We start from the raw sequence: 14,369 nt of genomic DNA, 5'->3' as shown, positions 1-14,369 counted from the left end.
TTTAAGGCATTCTTCTGTTCTTAGAGACAAGCCCTAGGCAGTGCTGTGTCAAAGGGTGCTTGATCACTCCAGGGAGGAGTTACTGTGACATTGGTTCTCATGGGTTTTGCCATGTTCATCCTGGACTGGTACACTTCTGTTGATGGCCATGCCATGTAGCATGACGCACCCCATCAGTCTGTGGGCTTGTATTCAAAATATTCCCTAAAGAAGGCGCACTAATAAATGATTGAGCACTCTAAAAGCTCGTCTGAGGTGCTCATGCCTGGATATACGCTACATTATATGTTCTCTGTTTGTTGTCTGTTAGGTGGTGGTAGGATGTATTCAACCATGCAAATCTGGGTTGCAGGAGTTGTGTGTGATGATGATCTATGTCATGTGGCCATCGGTATATCCCGCCTAGTCAGTTACAATATCAGACCCTCTAACTTTGGGCAACAACTACTGCTATCAAGGATGGTGGTACCAATTCCAGAAGCATTCGAGCATTTGTACTGAAATGTATTGCTGTGTCACATCCATAGGCGCCTTGATACCTGCGGGTCATTGTTCTGCGCATTATAAATCGCCAATCAACTATAAGTTGATGCAGGTATATATACATATGTATATGCAGTTACGGTAGACAAAGGGGCATTAATGCATCTCTAAGATGATCAACCATGTGCAGTACAAGCCTTTGTTCTTATTGCATTTGATGTGGTGTCTAAGGCAAGAGGCAATGGTATCTCACAAATGGTTCGAGTGGATTTAACCTGACCATAGTGCCTTACAGATGGATCATTGGGGTATGCCAATGGTTTCTTTGGTCAATCTCTGAAGGGCTGCAGTGACATAGAAACAGTGTGTGTATCAACGTACATTGAATGGGACATGATATGGCATTGCAGGTTTTCGGTAAAGTCCTTAGTTCGCATTAATCTCTACAAATATACCTAGTTAGTATAGTGAACGATTATTGCCCTGTACATGAATTGTCCTCTTTGGCCTAAATTGTAGGGCAAACAGTTGAAGTTATACATCAAAGAAGAAGAAGACCTTTTTCCCCAGACTGGATAAACACTTTTCATTTCATATGCTTCTCTTTTCCTCTTTATTTTTCATTCTGCATCATTTTGTGGGTGCTTGTTTTTGGTGGGTGGGTGGTTGGTTGGTCGAGGCGCATAAAGTCCACTTTGCTTATGATTTACATTCTGAGATGTAGAGATGTAAGTGGGTTATTTGATTACCTTTGATTTATTTAGTTGTGTGGGTATCTGAAGCAAACATTTGCTTCTCATTGTCTAATTCAGTCGTTCAATTGAAATGTTTACTACCCGCGGTGGGTATGCGCATCAATGTGTTTACCTCTCCGAGTCGTAGGTTCCTGTACGTGAGGCCGAAGACAAGAAGTGACTCCACCAGCAGTGTTCTCTTCTGGTTGCCTTCCGTGTGCAATTAGAACGACGCTTGGATCTATTTTTGGATGAGTGATTCTGTAATCACAATATTCGATGATTGCAGGGTTTGCTTACTCGTGCATTACATGATGATATACTATTTTAATGTACATTCATATTCCGCATTCAGACTCCGTGAAAACTGTATTTTACACTCGCAATTATGTCTGAGGGAAACTCCAGCAAATAAAAAATAACATGCAGTCATCATCTATTTATGTACTGTGGGGTTCTGGTGACGTAATATACCACAAGGTTTAAGACCGAGTGGTTTCTATTTGTAACCGGAAGCGGGAAGACTGATAGATTCTGCAGCACAACCATGTCATCAAGCAACTTGCAAATTGCAATAAGCATGTCAAAAAATATTACCATCGCATAAAGGGGCATATTATCAAGGGGGTTTATCTCTGCTTTTTTGGCTTTAAAAGCCAAGAAAGCGGAGATAAAATTATCTCCCTATTACCTAGCAGTCGCTAACACCAGTTAGCGACAGCTAGTTGAGATAGCGACCATCTTGGGCCCCACTTTGCATGTCAGTGATATTTATCACTAATGACATGGAAAGTGGGCGTGCCAAGATGTTAGCGACTGGAAACCGTCGCTAACATCACTATCTCCTATTACCAACTTTTGGAGATATTCGCGCTAAGAGTGAATATCTCCAAAAGCTAACACCTGCCCTGAGCAGTTCTTAGCCCTGTTATCCAATGGGAGGTGGATAACATGGCTAAGAGCATTAGCTCGGTAATGCATGAATATCGCTGACTTTTCAGCGATATTCATGCATTGCGGACGATTTTTATCGCATTTGCGATAAACCTTGGTAATACCAAGGTTTATTTGCGATAAAAATCGCCGCAGCTCAGCTGTAAATTTTTGTCTCTAACCAAGCAATAGCGATAATTATCGCTATTGCTTGGTACTATGCCCCATAGTTTTAACAGAACGGTACATGTGCATCTTAGCAGGCAGATGTACTGAGCAGAGGTACGGAAACGATGTTTAGTTTTAAATAACTTCACAGGAAAATATGACTGAATTATTGCAACCTTATGACAAACTCAAATGGGAAACTAAAAATAATAATAATAATTATAATATAACCGAGAAAGAATGGAGCCAAATAAAAAATACTAACTGATGTATTGAACCATCAGCCCTGATACTGAAATGCACTTACTTTTACGTGGATTTGCACGTGTGAGCAAGTAAAATGATCTGACTCTCAGTCCAAGAGAGAAAGTGGGTGAAAGGAGTGACCCGTTGCCCAGTCCTGTACGCTGTGATGGGTGGGAGAAAATTAGTGATAGGTAGTTGAGCAGCACACCAATGGATGAATAAAGCTGACCCAAAATCCCTCTATGAATGGGTCTTTATTTTAAATTGGTGACTAGTTTTGAAATAACTGATCCTATCAAAACAGCTAAAGCTTTCTCTAAGCAATACCTAAAAATCACAATTGTTCAGAATATCTCTTGAGTGTAATGCATTTCACTGATTATAAAATAGAGGTTGGCTCGTTTAAACGAGAGTCACTTTACAAGGGAGTGTAAATGTAGGTCACATCCTCCAACGTGCAGCCTGGCCCAATCAGGTATTTATTTAAAAAGAGCACGTCTTCTCTCTACTTAGTTTGAACTTCCTGCCGTACAAAATAGATAAGAGAGATTTGGTAGCCAACCCCTTGCACCATTCAGCAGCATTCTCCTCCACCACTTTCACCCTCAGGGTCCAGAGTTACCTTGAAGGCTTGGTGCAGTCACATCTGGAGCCAGAGAGACAGGGTCAGCTCTTGGAAGAGTTAACCCCTTGCATGCTCATGATGAGCTCAGCTCGTCATGAGCTACAGTGCTCCGGTGCTCATGACGAGCTGAGCTCGTCATGGCCTTTAGAACGCTCGCACGCTGAGCTAATTCCCCTGCAGTGCTGAGCGTTCTAAAGAAACGGGTGCGGCCGTGACGAGCTCAGCTCGTCATGAGCACAGGAGCACTGTAGCTTATGACGAGCTCAGCTCGTCATGAGCATGGGAGCGCTGCGCGCGCCCCCCTCCCCTCATCACAGCAGGGGAATGTGCCGAGCAACGAAGGGGTTAAGAGAAATCTGAAGTAAAGGCTATACTCTATGACAAGGAAAAGCTATAAATGACTGGTGTTATTTTTACTAAACACACACATTTCATAAACCTTAGAAAGATATACATGTTTTCACTTATTCGAAAAAATGTCCTGTCTTTTAGAGAGCTTGGAAAAGTATACCTTTGTCAAATCTGTTTTCCCCTCTGAGACAACCTAAGGGATGAAGGTAGAATATACAACTGAGAGGCAGTGTATCATGGAAGGAGTATTACACCAACCAGCTGTGCTCCCTGTGAACACACACCAGCGCCCAGCGAGGACATCTAACCACAAAATATAAGTGGCAAAGTCATCACGTATATCAACGACTTAGAGGCTGTTTCGCCCTAGAGAAAATCAAGGCAGACCGCAATCGGCCATGGAATGATAAGGGACAATATTCTTGTGTTTGAAAGTCCTGAGCAGACCAAGGGGCCTTTTTACAAGCCCCTTGCGCCGCCGGTCCATCCCTTTTTGTACGGGAAAATTTGATGTACCAGTGTCGCAAGGGGCTTGTAAATAACCCACAAGTCTCCAGACATGTTTAAGGCTGCTGGGGCGTGGGTCACATAAAACCATAGGAATCGCCAAACATTCCTGCAACCAGTGCTTAACTTGAGCCAGTGGGGGCCACCAGCACTCTTTTTTGGGGCCCAGCCCTCATTTTTCCTCCTCAGACATTTTCCGAGAAAAGGCACACAACGGGGAAAGAAGGAGGAAGAGAAAGACAGAGACCACTGTCAACAACTCAGGAAGCAGACACCTGCAAGAGTGGAATAAAGGGGCAAGGAGTGTCTGGCAGTGGATAAAGATGACTTTTATTAGCACTAGCCCAGGGCTTCTGAACAGTGCTGTGGGCACTGGTACTCACTATTTACAAAGTAAGCGCTACCTGCAACAATGCCGCTTGCCAGGCCATGCCTTGCGGTAATGCCCATACCAAAACAAATCAGGGGTTTTACTTAGTGAAATAAGTTAGATAGGCATAACAAAAACATAACCAGAAACATCAAAAGACTCAGCAGAGCGGCTAGTTAATGCAGAAGTCTGCGGCAAACAGTTTAACATTCCTGCTAGTGTGTGGAAGTTCTGGGAACATTACTCAATATGGAATACAGGGTAAGCACAGTAATTTAATAACATGTTTATTTCATTTTGAGGTTTATCATGTATGCATTTGCAACTCAACGCTTGCTTGGATTGTACTAAAATATCAACTGTATGCCATCCTCACTATTATCACACTATTACTGCAACTGTTTAGTTTAATTGTATTCTCTTTCAGCTGTATTACCATTCATATCTGAAATATTATATATATATATATATATATATATATATATATATATATATATATATATATATATATATATATATATATATATATATATATATATATATATATATATATATATATATATATGCCAGCACACACCTCCGTGGTCTTTGCGAAGGTCAAGAAAGGACGGCACTCCAAGTTGTTGTTTTTCCCAACAATGGTTTATTGGCAGACCCCCCTGGCAAAAAAAAAAAAAAAAAAATATATATATATATATATATATATATATTTATAATTTATATACATATATATTAGAACTGGGGGTCTCTAGTTGGCAGACGTAAGTACCACTATCCAAATAGGGACCCTTGCTTCTAGTCCGGGCAAGGAGGAAACACTCTTCAGATAACCCCTGCTCACCCCTTTGGTAGCTTTGCACTAGCAGTCAGGCTTATCCAAGGCAATGTGAAAATTATTTGTACCAACACTCACAGTAACACAGTGAAAACACCCAAAACTGACTCCACAACAGTTTAGAAAATAAAGGTATTTAAACTAAACTACACAAGACCAAAACGACATACATCCAACATACACTGTTCAAGTATATGGTTTCAAATGAGTTCTTAAGGTTGCGTTAAAATAATCCACAGCTGTGTCACGTTTTAGCCAACAGTAACTTTAGATGCCAATAAAGTGCCCAATGAAAGCTGTAGCATTGAAAATAAAGTGATGCGTCACTCCTGAGACCCTGGGGAGGTGATGTGACAACCCCGCTGGATGCAGCGGGCGTGTTGCGATGACTCCGGTCTGTATGGGGAGGGATGCGATACCTTGCGTGGATTCCGGTGCACAGGTTTCAGTGGAAGCGGCTTTCAAAAGGTACGATGCGACAATCTTTGGGGCGGAGACGATCTCTGGTGCGGCGACGATGCGCGGCTCAGCGTCAATCTTCTCCTCTCACGGTCCCTCGATGCGATGGCTCTGCGACGACTCTCGCAGTGACATGATGCGGTCCGCAAGGAAGCGGTGCGACGATCTTACCCAGTGACGACAGGCTCTGCGACGATACTCGCAGCCATGGTAATCTTCCGGCAATGGACTGGTGCGTCCTGCAAGCGAAGGATACGACGACTTTGGCAGCGGCAACAGGAGCTGCAATGATCTCGGCCTTCAAGGAGGCGGGATTATCCTCACACTGACAGGGATGCGCTCCGCAAGCGAGCGATGCATTAAAACTTGCAGAAAGTCTTCAAAATCTTGGTTTCCAGCTTCCCAACACAGGTACAACTTTCAGAGGCACCACAACTGGTTCAAGCACTCTAGGAAGGACAGAACTCTCTCAGCAGGGTTCAGGGAAGCTGGGGTGAAGTTATTTTGTTCCTGGGACTTCTTAACAGGGAGCCAGCTCTTCTTCGGGCCCTTGGAGATTCCTTCAAACAAGGGGACACAGCACAGAGCAATGTCCTTCCCCTCTCCTTGGCAGCGAAGCAAGTGCAGGTCAGTCCAGCAAAGCAACAGCAGGAAAGTCTTCCTTCTTCAGTCTTCCAGCTTTCTCCATGGCAGTGGTTCCTTCTTGATTCCAGGATGATCTAATTTTCTGTAGTCTGGGGTCCTGTACTTATACCCCTAAAAGTCTTTGTTCCTTTGTGCAGGAGGGTTCTGAGGCCGGTCTGAACCAGTTCTGGGTGTTCCTTGAGCACTTTGTTTTCCTAGCCTCTCCTTTCCTTTCAGAGAGAGGGGCAGGGTTGTAAACCTCCCAGCAGGAGGTGGAGCCAGGATTGTGGAAGGCAGGTACAGCCCTATTCAGGCCCAGGTAATACCCCTCCCACCACTCTAGATGCAGAAGGAGCTATTCAGCCCAGGGATGGCCCACTCAACCTCTGGGAGCCAACAAGTCGAGCCACCCAGTCTCCGTCACTCACAAACCAGACAGTCAATTCACAAACAGGCCAAGGCACACAGAAAGGTCAAACAAGAGAACAGCCACTTTCTTAAAGTGCTGTTCTCAAACTCAGGATTTAAAAAAACACCTTTACTAAAGATGTGTTATTAAATTCTGAGTTCAGGGATACCAGACTTTTATGACCTATCTTGCCCATATGGGAAGATATGCAGGTAGCCACTGTAGCCAGCATTCCCCATGATAGCCTATGGGCAAGATAGCCTTACAATAGTGAAAAACAAAAATGGCTGTAATTCCCTACCAGAGCATGTCAACTGCACTAGTACATGCTCTACCTTTCACATACACTGCACTCTGCCCAAGGGGGTACCTTGGGCCTTCCATAGAGGTGACTAATGTGTACAGAAAGGGAAGGGTTAGGCCTGGCCAGTGGGGACACTGACCAGGTGGACATGGCAGTTCACAGACTGCACACAGGCACGGCAGTGGCAGGCCTGAGACACCATTTTAGGGCTACTCATGTGGGTGGCACAATCAGTGCTGCAGACCCACTAGTAACATTTGTATCACCAGCCCTGGCACACTCAGTGCACTTTACTTGGGACTTCTGGATGATACAAATATGCCAATCATGGATAACCAATTACAATCACAATTTACACAGGGAGCACTTGCACTTTGACACTGATCAGCAGTGACAAAGTGCCCAAAGCATCTAAACCAGCAAAAGCGATATCCAGCACAGCGTCAAAAATACAGGAGGCAGAGGCAAAAAGACAGGGGAAACCACACCAAAGATGCCAGGTCTAACAATATAAATATACACACAATTGGTGTGTATATCAATACTACAGCGATTGCAATCAGTTACACGATCCCTGTCTGTTACATGCCTCAGCCTGTGCATTACCACTATGGTGATTACAACAATGGGTGGGCCATTGGATAAGGGTATACACAGCTAGTGTATTATCACTTTGGTAATTACAGTTCCCGCAGGCACATGCCTCGCCTATGTTAGAAACCACCGTTTATGGTGGTAGTATACCATTAGGTATGCATACACACCGACAGGGTGCCTCTACTACGGTAATTATAGTTCCCGTAGGCACTTGCCCTGCTTCTAATCATGGTCAAGGTCTGGAGGCATACATGTTGGCACACACGTATACTCTGACCCTACAGTATACTAATGTACCACACACTTGGTTCAATACATGTTGAGTACCTGCGCGTCCATTTTGGGGATTGTATACCATGCTTATTTTCCTGTGATAGAAATGGACTTAACCATATATATTTACATCTGCACTGATTAAAAATATGTTGTTTTATGTAGTAGCAATGCTTACAGTTCTCTATTAATTTTAAATGGAGAGACCCCTTGATATTATTATGGTTGTGTTTTCACTGCTTCGGCTCATTTTACCATGTTAAGATGGCCCCGCAGTTTATATTAGACTACCACAGAATTGCATGTGGAGTCCTTCTTTTGTGTTTACATGTATCTATGAATTGAACCCTGATTATGTGTTCATTGTGTGATCAAGACAGCTAGTGGATTCCGAAAGGAGCAATCTTAATTTAATAATATATATAGTTTGTTGAAAAAGTAGAAATCATCAATGAGGAGCATCATAAAAGGAGTCCTTCCTTTCTCTCACTGAGGTGCGGCATGCATCAAAGCACTGGACCTCGAAACAGAGGGAGAAGGAGTTTTTAATTGTTATTTTATTTTACAAACCCCTTCTCAGTCAGCATCATATCAGTAAATATACTTCTGGCCTATGCTTTTTTCCACGTACATTTCCTGGATCCCATATGAGGTCTGTTAATTTCACTCTTGAGTAACTACTGAGATTTAAAATCCATTAGTATAAATACTCTATTGTAATATAATATCTTATGGTCACCAGAGTAAGAAAATCAGTACGTCAAGCAAAGCACATTTCTCCTGTCCAAGAAGAAGTTCTGTCAAGATGCCACAACCTCCCAACAGTGAAGTAGCTATGATTTGTCTGTCAGTAATATAGGCACAACCACCAATGTTTCAAGACGAATCAGAAGCTAAAAGGCTTAGATTGTTCAAGATTTCTTACATCGCCGCTGAGCAGCTGAAGAAGTCTAGACTTGAAAGTGTGAAATCCACAAACAGAGCGTACTAATCTTTACGATGCCAATTAGAGCAGTCTTACATATATATACATATATGTACATACATATATAAATATATAAATATATACATATAAATATATACATATATATATATATATATATATATATATATATTGATAGATAGATAGATAGATAGATAGATAGATATACATGTTGCTGAAACATTGTGCGTCAACAGTGATAAAACCCTCTAATTAATCTTTATCATAGCAATACAAAGGTGCTTTAACTTGAACGTAAATTATCTACAAGTAGGTTTAACTTTCAAATGAATTTACATTTAAAGAATTTTAGGTTTGATTTGTCATGCATGTGACAAGAAGTATGCTGGGTAGGAATAGTCCAAACCTAATGCTGGCCATGCTTGCCCATGCCTTTTAAAAGGAAGGTAGACCACATATCTCACAGTCAAAAGTTGATAAAATAAGTAATTGTTCACGCTCCCTCAACTGTGACAATCTACATCAAACTCATGGACAATCTATAGCATCTCTCTCCAACTTGATGCATGGCGAGAAGAGCATTAAGCAGAACGTAAGAACTTTATCTCAAAATACTTCTAAAAACTAAACGTGACTTAAAAAACATATATTCATTTTGTTTTATAAGACATTAATTGCCTTGAACTTAAAATTAAACCAACACCTTTCACAACTTGGAAAGATAGAAAAAAGGATATAAACTGATGCAATCCGAAAGGTATTTTACACTTCATGTTCACTATGAAAAGTTTGAATTGTGGAATTCTGTTAGCTATTCATTTCAATTACATTTCCCCCCTTCGCACAGTCCTTTGGTAGACTAGATCATATGACCATCTCTATCTCAGTACTTACCTTGTCTTTCTTTTCAAATCCAGACACATCCGGTTTATTCCGAATCAGAAAGGGCGTGGACAGCCTCTGAAGGAACTGCTCAAACGTACAACTGATTTTGGGAGACACGATTTCAAAGCAGTCCTGGAATTTCATCGCCTTGCAAACGTCCCACTTTATCTGCTTCCTAAGCCCTTCGCCTAGCTGCAGGACCAGCATGCTTGGATCAAACATCAGATGAAAGGGGAAGGCTCGACAGAAAGTGCTGATCTGTATTCTCAAGTCTGAGGGCGATTTTGAGGGCTTCAGCGGAAGTGCTTTTGTGATGTTTGAGTTGTCGCATTCTTTGATTATAAAAGTAAGACAGTTGCTATTACCTGGGGGTGACCCCCTGGAGCACAGTGTCTCGTTTACATTTTTAACTTGTTCTACTTCAACTTTCAGAGAGAATATCTTCTTTCCTGCTGCCTTAATCATCCCACGCAGAGCAAATCCAACAACATGGTGTGGGTGAAAGTAATGCAGCATCAGCGTGCCATCGGGGAGCTCTTTGCATAGGAAGGAAGGGGATTCATGAGTCACCTGCCGTCCAAAGGAGGTCCTAACATGTTCCATTAGGGCATCAAATCCATTAAAGAAGTCAAACAACGTGCAGCCCACCGCACGTAGGACCCGCTCATTCTCTTCAAAGCAGACATTGAAGAACTCTTCACCAAACTTTTCTTGGAGGTCATCGAACTTCAAACCTGATGGTAAATGGAAAATAGATGTAAGTACCAAGCCAGTCATTGTTCTGATTTTCCTGTCATCAAATCAACACTTAGATCAATGCAATAGACCAAGCATTTTAGACTCCATAGTTTCTAAATTATTTTCTGGCAAATGGATTTTAATAATGTTTTATATGGGTTTTGTCTTCATCACAAAACACAGAGTATTGTGCATGAACACTCATGATCTGACTAAATGTTTGCTTCTATCCTCAAGAAATGCATGTGCAGAACCAGCACCACTATGCAATCAAATTTAAAATCCAAATAAATATGCTACCTTACTTTAAAATCTCGTTAAACCTCATGCTAGAACTAAGTTGAATTGTAAGAAAGTCTTTCTTAATTATGCCATCAGGAAGAGAAACTTACTATTTTGGGACAGCTCACAATTTGGTATCCCAGTAGCACATTGATAATCTGTGATTTCGTTTGATCGTGAGGCACCAGGGGTCAGTGAGTAGGCACAAACGTGCTGCCTTTGGATGCTATAAGTACTAGATCTAGGTTTGTGCATTTACGTTAGTTCTCAATTACCAATTACCTTCCTAATGGACATTGTAGGTGACACACTGTGAGTGTTAGTTCCATGTGGAATATGGGTTTCATCATCATAATGAAAGTAGACAAACCACTCAGCAGAGCTTTATCATTGTCAAGCAGGCACGGCCCTTGCAGGGCATTATACTGGGATGGTGATGTCAGGCAGGGGAGGGTCAGGGTGGGGGGTTGTAAAATGCGGGATATGGACCATTAGAGGTAAGTACCGAAAAAAATTAATACAACTAATTTCGTTGCCCACGCTGCATCGCCAAATGTGATGCAGCGTGGGCAACAAATTCGTTTTATTAATTTTTTTCGGTACTTACCTCTAATGGTCCAAATCCCGCATTAAGACTAAATGGCATGATGCAGCTAAGTTATCTAAATTGTACAGCAAAAAAAGGCAAAATATTCGGCACTTTTTGCAGCAGTGTGATATTGATGAATTTGAGCTAGAATCATTTGGTTACATTTGCAAATTATGAAAATCCTGTGGCAAATTATGGGGTTAATATGGTAAACTGTGGATTGAACTTTGGAATGAATTGTGTCTTAAAACTTTAGACCTTTGTGTCAACATTGTGCAGTGCACTGGGGAGTCTGCCTCTTAACGGGGGGAGCCTTGTATTAGTCGTTAATATGGTAAAACCATAATTATGCAGTAAATGATGCAGCCAAAGTATGACGTAAATCCATTGGCCCTCACCGCTATCCATTTTTAATCAACCTATTCATGATCTATTCACAAATTTAAAATCGCAAACATTATATTTCAATAAGTGCCCATTGCTAGCGGTTCCTTTAAGAAAGCAGCTTCAATAGTCTTTAACTTCTACATTCTTCAGACAAAATGTGTTTGTTAACAAAGCACAGTATTTTTTTCTAAAATTGAATTTTCCTAAGTACATAATTAAGTGTTACTCTCTCTTTTTTACTGCAACACCAAACAGTCGAACCCTGTAATTCGCTCAATATTTAAACATTTGCTTTTTTGAAAAAATCTTTTAAGCAAACTACTCGAAAACAGACTGTATGAAAAAAAACAAATACATTATAATATGGTCCTGTATTGCAAACAATTGGGGGGGGGGGGATATATTTGCACTGGAGGCGAGTTATGTTTAAATCAGAGTTCTTAGAAAAGGTATTTGTTTTGTTTTCTTGATAACTTAGGACCGTTGACGAATCTGCACAAACTTTTCCAAAAAAAAGTTTATCCATTTTGAGTCTGTCATTACAAGCTACATGCAGATTCATCAAGTGGGTGCCAAGAAAAATTGGTCGTCCTAAAAGTGTAATTTCCCATAGGAAGATATGCTCTTTGATATATAAAAAAAAATGAGTGAATGTACAAAGTCAGAGCTTTACTAAGGGAGATGCGTTTGCGTGTTTGTTTTGGTGTGGTGAAAACCCGTTCAATAGTTTTGGAGAAATAAGCATTTAAAGAGGGACTGGATTGGGTGTGAAAGGGTTAAATTTTAGAAAACGCATGCAATTTAACAGTTCAGAATTCGTGAATTCAAGAATTCAAATAATACTCAGGTCCTATTGGTCCAAGTAGCTTTTTCTCCTAATGTGAAATGTTAATCCGTCATTTTTTCGCTATATATCATAACAAAATCAATCCTTGGGTTAATTTTTGGCACGAGGACGCATTTAAAAAAAATGCTCTATGAACAGCAGCTGCTTGCGTTTTGTTGCTCCAGTGCAATCATGGTAATTTTTTTTACAGCAAATTGCTCATAATTACACAAAGTGGCACAATGCATAATTTCTGGATATTTGTGTAACGATCATGATACAAAATTCTCAAAATTACATGAATTACGCTAGTATTAATTACATTTCAGCCAAGATCACTTAAGATGATTTAGCGCTACAGCCATCATAACTTAAGTACAGATTTCCCAGCCATAAATAGACCTACTAATATATATATTTGTATGTAACAGAAAATGGCAGAAAATTCCATAGTCAGCAGTCTGTCTTCTTTTGCAACCTAATAATATTTTAAGGTGGACAATGGTTTTGGGGTGACTAATTATATTGCCTCTAGTTCTCTTTAATCTTATCTATACATGATAGCATTATCTATCTGTTTGGCAGTAATGTCCATATTAAATTGTCTTTCTGCTCCTTTTGATATGTGAAGACATCTATTCTTGTTTCCCTCCACAAAAACATTTTATCGTGTCAGGGTCCTATTGACCAGCTGTTGGCTTCACATGGTTTTCTAAAATGTTGGGAAAAATGAGGCTTATGATCTTCAGGGTCATTCTAAGGAAAACAGGCCCCTGTAGACTTTGAAATCTGGTTTCTGTCAGGCACACGGGATTGATACTGTTCTGGTAGGTGCATGAGATTGCGTATGATACAGGATAAATCGGGATCCCTGCCAATGACAGACTAGCTAATGTGATTGTTTGGATAGCCTTTGTCATAGAGACTATATTTTCTTTATGCAGTGTTTCAATGAAACAGCTCATGCGTTTGAATATACACTCAGGTGGTACCACGTATTACTGGCTGCCAAGGAACCCGAATCTGACACGAGTATTTTCTTTCTTCAGCTTTAAAGGCCCTATGTAGTCCTTAATCTACTAGATCACTATCTGAGACACATATTCTTGGGCTAAACCTGCATTGGCTCTGTTGCACACATGGTGTGCAAAGCTCTGTATCTGTAGCAGATGACACTGATATGATCAACCACCTTTCTGAATGAGGTAATTAGCTGTGGAGCACTTGAAATAGGTAGAAAGAAAACAGAGCAATTGCTCCTGGGTTTACAGCATCTTCTGAACCTGCAGTAGCCACAGCGTATTGTGCCAGGACTTCATAGTTCTGTTGGGATCACACAACGGGTGATGAAGGTTCTTGGAGCTTATCAGTTTCTTTGACATGCTTATGTTGACACTAGTCATGTGATATTAAGCCCAACTAACTATTTTGTAGCTGTAACTGCAATGGCGTGTTTGACATTACTTCATGGTAGGGAAGTCTCCACAATCGGAAAGCTGATTAGGAGGTTTGAGGATGCTACAAGACGACCTGTGAGGAGCGGTCCTTATAAACTGTGGCAGATCATCATGTGGTGACTGAGGAATCATGAACCACCAAGCTTGAGTCAAAGGTGGGATTTCAGGGTTACACTAGGCACCTCTACTATTTAAACGGCATGACGGTATAAGGAAGCTTTCCATGTTACATTGTAGTTCCTCTTGTCATATAGTTCGTTCACCATTTACTGTCCCTCACCTTTGTTATTTTTCTCCGTGGTGGTTCCTCGATTACCAGCTCTGTTACCTCTTATACTGGCTTT

At 41.1% G+C, this 14,369-nt stretch overlaps 1 protein-coding gene across 3 annotated transcripts in view; it reads right to left on the bottom strand.

Moving 5' to 3' along the window:
- Positions 1 to 14,369, bottom strand: part of GUCY1A2 (guanylate cyclase 1 soluble subunit alpha 2) — a 1,137,327-nt gene that overhangs the window by 724,360 nt on the left and 398,598 nt on the right. For all 3 annotated transcript variants that reach the window (XM_086933481.1, XM_086933483.1, XM_086933482.1), the window contains exon 4: positions 9,756 to 10,480. In XM_086933481.1, the coding sequence (XP_086789607.1) occupies positions 9,756 to 10,480 (725 nt within the window). The remainder of the gene's footprint in view (positions 1 to 9,755; positions 10,481 to 14,369) is intronic.

The sequence above is a fragment of the Lissotriton vulgaris genome, chromosome 8 (assembly GCF_964263255.1).
Source record: "Lissotriton vulgaris chromosome 8, aLisVul1.2, whole genome shotgun sequence".
In the NCBI taxonomy this organism is placed as follows: Eukaryota; Metazoa; Chordata; class Amphibia; order Caudata; family Salamandridae; genus Lissotriton; species Lissotriton vulgaris.
This window is presented reverse-complemented; position numbering and strand designations above follow the sequence as displayed.